The sequence below is a fragment of the Aulonocara stuartgranti genome, assembly GCF_965226115.1.
Source record: "Aulonocara stuartgranti genome assembly, chromosome: 11".
NCBI classification, from domain to species: Eukaryota; Metazoa; Chordata; class Actinopteri; order Cichliformes; family Cichlidae; genus Aulonocara; species Aulonocara stuartgranti.
In genome coordinates, this window is record NC_138947.1 from 13,689,926 (window position 1) to 13,703,973 (window position 14,048).

At 40.9% G+C, this 14,048-nt stretch overlaps 1 protein-coding gene across 1 annotated transcript; it reads left to right on the forward strand.

Annotated features, from left to right (window-relative positions):
* The first annotated feature begins 61 nt into the window (after positions 1 to 61).
* On the forward strand, positions 62 to 13,782 carry sphk2 (sphingosine kinase 2). The gene is made up of 8 exons (XM_082552080.1): positions 62 to 333; positions 4,265 to 5,826; positions 7,658 to 7,807; positions 7,893 to 7,987; positions 8,098 to 8,213; positions 9,167 to 9,370; positions 9,503 to 11,117; positions 11,413 to 13,782. Exons 2-8 carry the CDS (start codon positions 5,370 to 5,372, stop codon positions 11,473 to 11,475), a joined length of 2,700 nt encoding a protein of 899 aa, XP_082408206.1. The 5' UTR covers positions 62 to 333; positions 4,265 to 5,369; the 3' UTR covers positions 11,476 to 13,782.
* The last annotated feature ends 266 nt before the right edge of the window (positions 13,783 to 14,048 follow it).

Sequence of the window (14,048 nt, forward strand, 5' to 3'; positions counted from 1 at the left end):
TCATTGTTAATATGGTGGAGCTCGTGTTAAAGCACCAGCCATGCTGGAAGACAAGAATGGCATGTGGCTAATAAACTGAGGTCCCCACGTAAATGTTACAGGACACGTCTTTTAATTGGCATTTATCAGCCGGCCTGATAACAAGTGAGTTGGCCAGGAAGTGCTGGTCTGTCAATGATTGGAGAATGTCGGTGGGTGGGTGTTCTGTTTTCCTTATCGTCATTGGATTTCCTCTCCGCCGCTCAGAGCTGCTGCTCCTGCGTCTCCACATACTTCCTGCACCGAGCCACAGCATTCAGAGGCTATCTGTCGAAAGAGGGGAGCCAAGATGAGGTAGTTGGGGCTTTTTCTTTTCTTCTTTAAAAACCATGAAATGATATTAAACATGGGTTATACAGATATGCTTCTGGCGACATACAAAGCTCGAAAACAACTTTTCCTGTTGCTCATTTTGATAGGGTCTTAATAACTGCTAGCTAAAACCATGTGTCCTATGCGCTAATTTAAGTATTTAATTAAACAAAAGGGGCATTTTATTTCGATTTGTCCATAGTGTTCCTCACTAATCTTTAGTGGAGTTATATTTGAATATATTTGTCGGGTTGAACTGGGACTATATGTCAGTTAGAAAGCCCCTAGTTAGCCCCTGTGCAGCGTGTCAGCCGTTTACATTAGCTAATGTTAGTGACGCTCGATTCACAACTATTGCTTAGCAGCTCTGTTTACCGTACACAAAGACCCGCTTCCTGCAGTTCATATTTCACCTTCTCATTTCTGGCACTACAAGCTAGAATTATCGGCTCTAGCTCGCCTGTGCTGTAACTGTCAAAATACAGCTAAACATGAACAGGTTAGCAGGCTAACAGCCTGTCAAATCCATGTAGCATTAAAGTTTAACCACATAGACGTAGCTCTTACTACCAGACAAGCTGCTAATAAATGTTTAATAACGCCTTTACTACAAGAGCGACCTCGAATTCAAAAGTGTAACCTTATCGAAAATTGGCTTTGTACTTTGAAGTCACTCAAAGACAACCTCATTGTGTGGGAGACCAAAATTAGTCGGAGCATAGTATTATTATTATTATTATTATTATTATTATTATTATTGGGTGTCCCCGCCCTGCGATTCAAGGACAGGGTAAGGTGCAACAATGGGCATCGGTAGGGTCTTTTTCTGTGTGTGTGCTTTATCAGGACGGGACATCAGCCAAGTATTGATTTTGTCTACACCACAGCTTGCATAATGTTTCCTGACTGCTATAAAAGTTGAAAGATGTGAACAGTTTATTAATTTAGGGTAAACCGAAGTCCCAGGTGAGACTGCAGCAATTGTACTTTATGAGCTAAAGTCTAATGATCTGTCTCCTGCTGACTTGGTAATTTATCATTGCTATAACCTCACGTGTAATGTAATTTGAAAATAATACATGTGTTTCGGTGTATTTTGATTATATATCCAGGGTTTTTCTAGGGTCAACATGAGTATTTTATGCAGAAGTCTGTGCGTTTTCCTATTATATGGGGACATGTTGTAAAACAAAGTTATGTTTAAGCTTGACTGAATGAAATCCCACTTTCAAAAATCATACCTCTGTTTGTTTTACTTTGGTAGAAGTTTAAAACCTTTTTGGAGGGAAATAAAAGATTTACCATACAGGGAAAATCCTGATATGGCTCTTTGATAAGAGGTGATACCAGACCTCCTTGTTTGGTACAAATATGAGACTGTACTAATGCTTATTGCAAAGTCTGTAAAATATAATACAATTATTTAGGTTAGGTTATTTAAACCGTGAAAGAGACACTGTGTCCCTAAATCCTGTTACGCAGAAGTTACCCTGAATTAGAAAAAAAACACATGAATTGTCATGCAACCTTTCCTCTACAAAAAATAGTGTCTCAGCAAGCCAGTTGAGGATGTGTGACTCTTGAGTCATTACGTGGTTTATCACAGACGCACCTCAGGTCAAAGGGCATAACGAATCTTATATTGCTTCACCCTGTACCCATAATCAGTTTTCTTATCATCAATGTCCTCCTCTGTACTTGACTGAAGTATTGTTTTTGTGCAGTACAATCAATCTAAAGTTTTATTCATTTCATGTAATTTACTGTTGTGCTTCTTAAATTTTGATTTCTTAAATATTTGCAAAATCATGTCATGGTTATCACCACAGTGTTGTGGTGTGGTCATAGTGCTGAGGCTTGTACTGGCAAGCAAGATTCTGCTCTTACTGAGGTAACATCAGCTATAACACTGGATTATCAGTGTTACAAAGGGTGATTCGCTTTTTACCAGAGTAAATGATCTATTCTGACCCATGGACCTAATGGTACAGCTATTTTGAGGGGGTGAAGTTTTTGTCTGAGAAATTTTGAAAAATGAGAAACAATGGATTCTTAGTGCCATCCATCCATCTACCACTATCATGGTTTGAATGTGTACCAGTCTTACCAGAGTGACACCCCCCCCCCCCCCCATTGCCTCCCCTAGTACTTCCAGGAAGACGCCATGGTATTCACAGTCTTTCTGGGAGATATAATCTCTCCAGCACCTCTTTGGTGTACCCCAGAGCGTCCTCACGATAGGACATGACCAAAACAGTTCACCTTGGAGGCACCCAGGGAGCATCCCACTCCTTTTGATGTGTAGGAGGAATGACTCTACTTTGAGCCCTTCCAAAACGACCAAGCTTCTCACCCTATCTCTAATCTGCTGATTGTGTTGATGATGTCAGTATTTCAGTTCACTACCCAGAGCTTGGGTCCACAGGTGAGGGTAGGAATGTAGATCAACAGGTAAACCATCAAGTTTAGCTCTCTCTTCACCGCAATAAACCGGTTTATCGTCCACATCATTGCTGATGCTGTGCCAATCAGCCTTTCAAACTCGCATCACTCATGAATCAGACCCAGAAATAGTTAAACTCCTTCACTTCGGCCAGCAACTCCTCTCTAACCTTGAGTGGGCAATCACCCCTTTTCTGACTGAGAACCTTGTGTCTTAGGCTACGTTCACACTGCACACTGTCTTAATGCTCAATTCCGATTTTTTGATCAGATCCGATTTTTTTGTCTGCTTGTTCACACTACAAATAAAATGTGACAGCAAAAGCGCTCTAGTGTGAACCCTCAAAGTGGCCCGCATGCACAAAAGAAGACATCACACACAACGCGCTCTGTTTAGACCCAGAGCAAACAGTATTGTTTGACTGATAGCCCTTAATATAAAGACTTGTTTCAGTCTTTACGTTTCCCAATTTTTCTTTAAGTTATAAAGTTATTTTGTTATTTACATATGGCCTAATAATTATCCTTATTGCAGTTTTAGAGAGGAGCTGTGCTTCAAAGGTTAGTTGCAGGTTTCTGTCAGAATCTGCAGATTATACAGTACAAATAAAATGTTCACGTTTCTCCAACGTTGTCTTCCCAACAGTTTAGGGTAGGGTCAAAAAAGTCGGATTTGATGCGCTTTTGCTTGCAGTGCGAACATAGCCTTAGATTCGCTAATTCTTATCCCACTTCACACTAAGCTACCAACCACCTCGGTGCTGGAGGCCACTTCCTGGTGAGGCAAAAAAAATAAATAAAAATTGCATGATTCCACAAAAAAGCAAAGAGATTATCCATGGCCTCCAAAACAGAAACCTTCCACAATCTTACTGCACTTAGAAATTCTGTCTACAAAAGCTGCAAATAGAACTGGTGACAAAGGGCAGCCCTGATAGAGTCCAACTTCCACCGGGAGCGGGTCTGACTCTTACTGCTGGCAATGTGAACTAAGCTTTCACTGGCTGTACAGGAACAGGCTTTTTTCTGTTTGCTGCTAGCAAGTTTAAAGTAGTTTTAGTGTTCTGTACGCCTTTAGTAGCATGATCTTAAAACAGGACACCTGTGCCTTGTTCTTACAAACTTTATACAAAGTTTGTGAATAGACAGGAAAACCATATTTTTCTTTATTTTTTACATGTTCTCACACAGTTTAACCTCACTGGCACTGAATTTAAAATGTTTTACATACACGTATGTCAGATCCTCCTGTGTCTTAATGACACATCAAGCGAACGCACTTGCAGGTAGTTTGGAAAACACTGGGTTAAGTTATTGAGCTGATCAGTGCATGTTAGAGTAACTGAAACCAGATAAGGAAAAAATATTCAGGGTATGCTGAACTTGCTTCTTAGTCAGGCCCCTGCTTTTGTTTCTTTTTCCTACTGTTGTTTTTTTCCACTAACTGCTGTTCTCCTTTGTCCTCAAACAGGAACAGAGATATTTGGGAGGGAACGTGAGGCTTGACTCAAGGACTTTAAGATGACATAAACTAAGGACCCAACTGGAACTGTCTCCTTGTTTGTCTTTTGTTTTGTTTCTGTTTTTGTTTTTGATTTCTGTTGTCATTTTTGTTTTTTCACCTGTCTTTGTGTTGCTCCTCCTCTTGGGGGGTAGTACTTGATTGAGTGAATGTTATCACACTACTGTCTGGAGAACTGGCTTAGTCACTCCTTTTGTCTGCCTCCTTTATGTCACTTAGAACAAGATAGCAATAGAAGTGTCAAAGGTCTTGAAAAGTCTGCACTAATCTATCTTTGTGGCATTAATTACTTTTTGGGCAACACTTAAAATGCAACTTACTTTACAAAAATGTAGCCTCCTTGTCTAAACAAGGTGTGTTTGTGTTTTGTCTTGATCATACTTAATGATCATTTTTAATGTAACTAAGAGTTTCATTTTTGTCCATATGTGTAATTATTTAAGGCGAATTGTCATTGTTAAGTAGCTGCTGAGCTGCCCTGTATTGCTATCACAATAGGCAGCTTTTACATTGTAATGTAAACTTATTTTTATACTTTGTGAAGAACACTTTTTTTTTTTTGCTTAAATGACTGATTCTACGTTTTATAAAAATCCTGTTTGTTGTGACTATGTTGATGTATTTTCTGTCCACTTTCCAATTCGGAGCCAACTGTATGAGCTGACAGCTCCACAGATCACACCTTGATGGGAGGTTTCTAACTGTGACACAAAGACTGGTCTTAAGCAGTTCCCATCTTCACTGGATCAATAAAAAATACTCTAATTTGAAGAAGGATTAAACTGGGAAACGTTATTTGTATTCTTTTCAAATGAAGACATATATCTGAACTGGAACGACAGGAAGATCATTTTTTGTGACTTTTACCCCTTAAACTGAAGCACTGACAAAAAGAATGATTTCGAAGAGATTTTAAGGAGAAAGTTCTCGACAGACATAGTCTTTCAATTTGTGCTGCAAAACATGAACAGCTGGTAGATTGCCCAGCTCTTCAAGCATCTGAGTTCAGAAGCCCTTGTTTTTTTTTTAGACTGATTAACTTTGAGCAAAGAAAATGCGATCCCCAGAACCTTCCTCACCTTCTCCAGCAGAAGCTCTCCTTCATGGTCAGTTTGCCAGCTGGGAAACAAACAGCAACAATAACAGTAGTCCCAACAGCCCCGGTGGTTCAGGAGGGCTGTCCCCAGCTGCTCCTCCAACTCCAGCTCCGGCATCCAACTACGCCCTGACCCTCACCCACACCCACATACATATACAACGCCTGTCCCCCCGGCCTGGAAAAGAAGCTCGTCTCCTGCTACCCTTATTAGAGTTGGTGGGGTGCAGCTGCCCCCGGTCCCCTGCTCCCCCTCTGCTGGTGCTGTACTGGTACCCACCAGGAAAACGAAGGAAAGGAGTGTCCCGGCGCAGGCAGGTGAGGGCCTATCTGGCAGAAAGCAGAGCTGAAGCTGAGAGGTGGTCGGCTGCTGTACAGTGTCTACTTAGAGGTGTGATGGTCACTGCTAACACAGGTGAGTGTATGTTTTACCTGTGGTTTGTTTGTGCAGCTTGGATCTTGTTTCTAAATGAACATACAAAAGACTGTAGCAGTAGCTACACATTTTGCGTATTTATATACTGTAGAGTGTGATTTTTTTGTTTTTGTTTTATTGCATGAATTTTATTATGTTGTCTTAAATGTAAGTATGTCATAATGATAAACTTTTATTATAAATGACCATGGGCAGTAGAAGCAAAGCTTTTGAACATTTTCCAGGAGTAATTCAGACAGTTTTTATTTTATTTTATTTTATCACAATTTAATAATAATAATTTAATAATAAAAAAAGCAAATTAGTGAACAATAAGGCAAAAAATTCATTAAGGCAAAATTCAGTTTTCCGATGTCTTATATACAACTACATCTGCTCTATTATATTATATAAGACTAGGCTGAAATCGATTTGATAGTGGCAGCAACTGTAAACCACAGTTCGCCCTGATCGTTGGTACTGTACACTGAGCTGATGGCCTAATTAAAAGAGTAACACTAATAGCTTATCACAGTGTTTATGGAGCTTTAGCCTTTGTATTTGTCTCCTTGATAAAGTCTTGAATTTCAGATGCTTACAGTAGAAAACCTACACAATGTAGCATCAATCCACTTTGCTCCATGCCCTCTTTGTAAACTTCTACTAAGCCTAGCATAATGTCACAGGGAACCAAGACTTTAATGTATTACATTTCCTCACTGAGGGCACAAATGGTAACAAGACTAGTTTAACATTTTGGGGCATTATATAAAAGACAAATGAGGATTAACACTAATGCACCCTAAGAGGCTGTGAGATTTAGCATCGAGAGCTTTTGGATTTTGTGTGTTTCACATAACAGGATCATTTTCTTTATTTTTTTTGTGGGGTTTTTTCCATCTAAACCTATACGTCCTTCCTCTTATCTTTCCTGCACATGTGGTCTGTATCTTTCAGTGTCTAATGCAGAGACAGAGGGCGGGGAGTCACCATCCTCAGTTATCTGACAGCTCAGCATGAACTTTGTGTTTGTGTTTACTTTTTTTGTCTCCATTGTCTGTGTGGCACAGAGTTAATCGGCATCTCCCATCTTCTGTTTTTCTTTTCCTCGTCTGTAGGCTCACTCTTTAATCCTTAAGTCTCTTAAATCTCCTCGTCTTCTGAGATCTTTAGTGCATACCCTTCACTCGCAGTGATGCAGCTGTCATTCTTTTTTTTATTTCTGCTTGTGTAACATTCATAATCACACTTCTGAATCACTCAGTGGCCCAATACTGAGAATGTTTATGCTGATGGGCATTATAGGTGTGGTCAGATGGGTTTTCCGCACAATAGCGTGAAGTGTGGTTTATTGCATAATCAAGGATTATGTGACAGCACAGCCACATAATATCCTCTCATGCACCAGTGGTTTCATCTATAACATACTACAGTTTATATTGAATTTTATCCTTAGATATTTACTTTCCCCACAGGTTTTATAGAACAGGACTAGAGTAATTTCATTGCCTTCGTATGCCACTGTTTAGTTTTGACCAACTATAATACCTATAATTTGAAGTCTAAATGTGCCCTTTATCATATATCTGACTTTAAATGATTGACAAACTCACTCTTGAAGGACAGTGTGATATGTATTCTGTCAGGAGAACTTTAGGAGGCTTCAAATGGATAAATGCATTCAAAGTCCAAGGTTGGGCAACACTGTAATACCAGCTTAGCTTATGTCCCAGTTGGCTGGTTTTGAAAATGTGCTGAACCACTTTCTTTGTCCTGGACCAGAGCTGTGCAGGTTTTAATTAATCCATCCTGTTCTGTCTTTCTTGTGAAGAATTTTCAAGAAGTCTGCTACCTCGTCCCAGGCGACTACTGTTATTGGTCAATCCCTTCAGTGGAAGAGGCCAGGCAATGCAGTGGTGTCAGACCCACATCCTGCCAATGATTAGAGAGTCCAACATCAGCTACAACCTTATACAGACAGGTAACACCCTGAGGTCTAAAACATCCCAATGAGTCAGAATGTATGCATTTATATGGCAGGCATTAACGTAATTACCCTCCCTCAGAACGCCAGAACCATGCCAGAGAGCTCATCAGAGAGATATCACTCCCAGAGTGGGATGGCATCATCATTGTTTCTGGGGATGGTCTACTGCATGAGGTAAGGTGTTTTTGGCCTGAGAGGACAACCAGGCTGAAATTGTGGCACGTAAATGTATGTCTATGTCTAACACTGTGATTATTTAAATCTTCTGTCTTGTTTTCCTGCAGGTAATTAATGGGCTGATGGAGCGCTCAGACTGGGAACAAGCAATAAAAACACCTGTCGGGATTCTACCCTGCGGCTCTGGGAATGCACTGGCTGGCTCCATCAATCACCACGCAGGGTGAGCACATCTGTTTAGGTTGAAGCTTTTCTTCCAGCTGCCTGTACAGTGTGGAATTAGGTGGAACATTAAGTCTTCATATCTCCCTCAGTGTTTGCATAGTGGATGATTTAAAGTAATGCTGACAGTCTAGATTGTGTTTGCTGATAACGGGTGCAGTCAAGTTAATTCTTTAAACTTTATGACCTCTGAATGAGCCAATCATATTACAGATTGCATATGCAGACTCTTTCACAGCAAAACTTAACCAGTTTAATATTTTTGACAGAGAGTAACAGAAACAAGCTGTGATACCCTGAAAGAATTATCTGTTTTCTGATACGTTTCTGGAGAAACTTAAAAAAGTGCACTTTCTGTAAACCCTCAGCCAGCTATCTCATCCTGTGAGATAGCTGGCTGGTCAAAACAACTTTTAGCCAATGAAATGGCTCATTTTTAATCTACATTTTGATACCAGGTTCATTTTCTAGCCATGAATCCTTCTGTCTAGAAATAATTTTCTATGATTTAAACCTCCTTGGATCTGCATCACAGAGGGTCTCAGAGTCAATGGATGCTCTCTTTGCTAGTGCTGAATTTTCTTATTATATTCATACATTCATATGATGGCATGTCTCTTTTGCTTTACTGAACTTCCGAGAAGAATATCCAGTTGTCGTGACATTTATGTTCAATGTAACGTCCTTATCTGCTGGCTTGTACAGGGAGGTTTAGATGATCCTGAGACCCTCTGATGTAGTCAGATGATTTTAGTTTATTTTTATGAAAACTGACCTTACAAAAAAGCCCATGGATACCCAGATTATTCTGTTAAAATAAACTACATAAAAAACAATGTTTTTTTCCTAAACAAAAGACCGTAGAATTATGTATATTTGTTTTGTTTAATCTAGTCTTTGAATAGCTGTTGTACAGATCTGTCTTTATTTTTACTTTTTTTAAAATTTCCTCAGGTATGACATGTGCCTTCGAGAGCCCCTCCTTTTGAACTGCTGCTTTTTGCTCTGTCGAGGCGGAGTCCGACCCATGGACCTGGTCTCTGTGACAACAAGCCCCGCCCCTTCCAACAGCAACCGTGCTGCAGGACCCAGGAGACTGTTTTCCTTTCTTTCTGTTGCCTGGGGCTTTGTGTCCGATGTGGACATTGAGAGTGAGAGGTGGGTGTTTCAAGTTTTCAGAATCTTAATCTAATGTTGTTTTCTTCATAAAAGCCTGGCTTATAATTTATTCTGGATTATGTGACGTCAATTTCAAAATGTAGCTTCACTTGCAGTCTTGTCTTCTTCCAGGTATCGTGGTCTTGGCTCAGCTCGCTTCACCCTGGGCACATTAGTGCGCATAGCTTCTCTACGATCCTACAAGGGTCGTCTCTCCTTCCTACCACCCTCTGTTGTCACCACATCACCAGATGCCACACCTCCACCAAGGAGACCGCTCTCCCGCAGTATCACAGAAGGCCTGGAGGGCTTCTGCCGCACGCCTATCCATCGCACCTGCTCTGACATGGGCATCAGTGAACAGAGGAGCTTGCGCAGGGGTGAGGGAGAGAGGGAAAAAGAAGAGAGGCAAAAGGAAAGGGAGAGAAGAAGGGAGAGGGCCAGGGGAGGAGGAACTGGTGTGGTGAGGGCAAGCAGTCTGGCAGAAGACAGAGAGAGGGAGGGACAGATGGAGATGGAAGCAGAGGAGGAGAGGTCAGGGACTTGTTCAGAGAGATCAGGGACAAGTTCAGAATCAAATGAAAGGGATGAATGCAGTATGGGAAGGGAAGAAAGGCTGGAGAGGATCAAGGATGAAAGGGAAGATGATGGAACAGCAGAGCAATACTCAGAGGAGATTGAGGAAGACGATAGAGGTAAGGACGGGGAAGGGAGCAGTGGTTCTGTAGAAGGAGAGGGAGTGTTGCATGCGAGAGAGCTGGGTGAGAGCTATGGGGTTGTCATGGGGCGAGAGGCAGATGAAGAGCCAGAGGATGGCGTCACCCACCAGGATTGCCTTCATGAGACCAGGCAGGCAGTGAGAAAGAATTCAGCCCCTTCAAGCCAGATAGCCGAAGCTCTCTGCAACCAGCCTCTCAGTCAGGAGGCTGATGCAGATTCAGGCACTTCAAATGGCGTCGATGATATGGATCTGAATGGATCTTACTACCGGAAAGATTCATACACACTGGATGTCGCTCGTGAGCGAGCTTTGACGATCTCCTCTCCCTTTCGTCATTCTCCCTTCTCTTACAAGGCCAAAACCCTGGACAAAAACCAAAACGCCTCCCGGCCAAGACCCCTCTCCCTCCTTCAGCACTCCCAGACAAATTCCCTCCCACCTAAACTCAACTCTCTCTCCCTGTCTCTTTCTCCCACACCCCCCTCGTCTCCTTCTTGTGCCTCCCCACACTCATCATCCTACCTCGCTCCTCGTCCTAACACCCCAAATTCCACATCACCCTCGCCCTCTTTACGCACGCCATCCTCTTCTTTTAACTTTGACATTGCTGAACCAGCAGGACCCTTCAAGAACCGTCCATCATTCTCGCTGCCTTTAAATCTAGCAAGGGATGACTTGTTACCCCCTCTTGACCAGCCCCTTCCCACTCGAGACTGGATCACCATTGAAGGGGACTTTGTCCTGGTCCTGGCCCTTTATCAGACCCACCTTGGGGCTGACCTTTTTGCTGCACCCCAGGCCAGGTTTGACGATGGGCTGATCCATCTGACTTTTGTGCGAGCAGGGATCTCTAGAGCAACTCTACTGAGACTTTTCTTTGCCATGGAAAGAGGAACCCACCACTCTGTCAGCTCTCCCTATGTGAGCCACGTTACCTGTAAAGCATTCAGGCTGCAGCCTCTGTCGGCACGAGGAACACTCACTGTGGACGGAGAGCTTGTGCCCTATGGGCCGCTTCAAGCACAGGTCAGAAAGAAAAACAAGATTTAGCATAAATAATACTTGTTGAGTAAAACCACAGTGATAAATTCCTAGGTCTTTTCATTTGTCTCAGTCTGAATTTAGTTTGTAATAACTACATGTTCTGTACTTTTAAAGCTTTTAATTAATCATCTGATTATTCATTCACATTGCCAACAGCAACTTACGTACTGTATGTTTCTACTCTCAACACTTAAGTACTGTGTGTTCTGTGCTGCTTTTTTTTGCTAACACTTGTGATTAGTAATATTCATTTTCCTGATCTCTTAATGTTTTATAGATCCATCCTTCCATGGCCCGTCTCATTGTTGGAGACTCTGGAGAGAGGATTACCAGATTCTAATCAGGGATTGGTTGATTTGATTGACATATCAGCACTCTACTGAATTATATAATCTCTGTTGCCATCCATAGTCTGAGAGGACAGGAGTAGCTGAGAGACTTCAAATACCCGAATTGCAGAAACTGCTTTTCTACGGATTAATGAAAGGGATAACCAACCAAGCCACGCATCACTGAAGCATCTCTGCAGGGATTAATAGTGAATTTGAAAATGGATGAAAAATGCACCTCATTACATAGCTGTTGGATTACGCACAGTGTACCCTGAGAAGCATGAAAACAGCACGGCCTGGGATGATGAGAGGGAAAAACAATTGAATGTTTATGGGTTTTTGTGCAGATAGTGCATGTGTTGGATGTATACATAACAGTATGCATGCAAAGAAGCACTACCTGTTTTATTTTTGTTTTTGTTTTTGCCTTACGCTGAGATGAAGAGAAATCAGATTAAATTCAAAGAATATCATTTGTACACATGAAAAGCTATAAAAATGTATTGAGATTCTCTTAGGCCAAGAGCCAGTGAAATTATTGCCACGTCTCTATCATCAAACAGCCTCATCTTACATCAACATCCAGATGTTTGAGTATAAAAACTTTAGTCCCTGAAAGGAATGCCTTATCTGATACTGTACAGTACAGCTGTACTTTTATCCTTTCCTTCTTATGTATGAAACTTTAATCTTCTTGATTTCCGTTCACCTATCAAAGTCCTTTGACTACATTTAAAAAACATAAAGTCTGAGCGCATGTGACTCGGCCACTTTTGTGTATCAGTGGAGAAAAAAAGTGACTACAAGTAATTATTTTTCTCATGCAAGTAAATCCACATAGAGCAGCAGGATCAAGCTTTTCAGGGTCACCACATTAGTAGGAGCAGTGGATCCGTTAAAGGGTATCCATCACCAACGTTTGCATAATCTGCCTTTTTTTCTTAACCAGTGGAGGCAAAGTGATAGTGATGTTTAACAGACGTTGCATGCCTCAGTTAAGAAGTAAATTTCACATGTATTCTTCCCAAACACACTGAAGATCACAACACTAGAACAATTCAAACTATAGGGTAACACTATTCTGTCTGATGCAGTGTTTTGTTTCAGAAAGTAGATCCACTAGCATTAGCGTCACCTGACATGAATTAACTGTTGCACTTTGAAGACTCTTAGCTTTTGAGGATGTGACTGACCGTTAACAAAGTCATGTTGAAACTCTAAAATCCTGCTGTAGAGTCAGCACTAATCCCCAGCGTTGTCAGATCAGGTGGTAAATCAGATAGAAGAACAGCTTGCACTTTGAGAAATTTGCCAGCAGCAGAGGCAGTTTGTTCAAGTAGGCAACAGACTGATGTTTAAAACTGAAATATATATTTTGAGACTACAAGTATTTCCAAATGTTGATGAGTTGAATCAAACTACAGAGGTTGAAGCCCTTTGAGGATTTTTTTTATTTTTTATTCAAATCTGCTGATACTTGGACGAAGAATAAATCATTAGCATGTGCAGTTCAATAATCAGGAAGTTTGTGTGCCAACTGCTTGGTTCATCATCAACTTACTGTATGTCTCGGTCATACCTGGACAAATCAATGCCTTTGTATAATAAGCCTGTAAATTCTGGCTGTTGATCATGAACTGTTTAAACCTGACTGCAGAAAATGGAGTAAAACTCTTTTGCTTACCAGGATGTTATTTTTTTGCTTTTGTTTTTATTTTGTGTTCCTTTGAGCGCACAATGCAGCTATTCTACCACAGCTTCACTGTGCTTACACAGCTACAGAATGTGAGTACAACATTTTGGGTCTAGGCTTGTAATATTACCAAATAGATGAGTCTCTATACACTTTGAATGGAGTTTTTGCCAAAATGTTTACCCTTGATGTTTAAGAGACTAGTTATGACCATTTACCTTCCTAAACATTTTGTTGTCTATGGCCATAGCTGGGACCATGGTGTTAAAGACCAATTCCTATATGACCATGATGGGGTATTACCCTTCAGTTGCTAATGCCATAAAGATGTCTGTAGTGGGCTGCCTGTAATGAAATTGTAATTACTACTAAAACAATGAAAATATATACATTGTACAGTTAATAGTTATATATGGTTTTCAATAAATGTAACTTCATATGTTTGTTTGGAGCAAATTAATGCCTTATTTTGTCTTTAGTCACTAAAATGCCACCACATTTTTATAATAGAATTAAACCGTTTGATGTGGAAAACAGGAAGCTTTTTTCACGTATCTAAATGGCTTTTTTATCTTTTACCCTTCCAGCAACGCATTCATAATAAAATTGATCTGTAACTGTCGATCCTTTTTTCCCTCTTAAAAGTGTTATATATACACTCACCAGCCACTTATTAGGTATGCCATGCTTGTACTGAGTTGGACCCCCTTTTACTTTAGGATTGATTAAATTCTGCATGGCACAGATGCAGCAAGGTGCAGGGAACATTTCTGAACGATTTTGGTTCATATTGAGTTAGAGAAGCAAAGGTGAGATGGCTTGGATATTAGTAGAGGAGAGACAGTGGATATATTGGACAAAGGATTTTGAATTTGGAGCTGCCAGGCA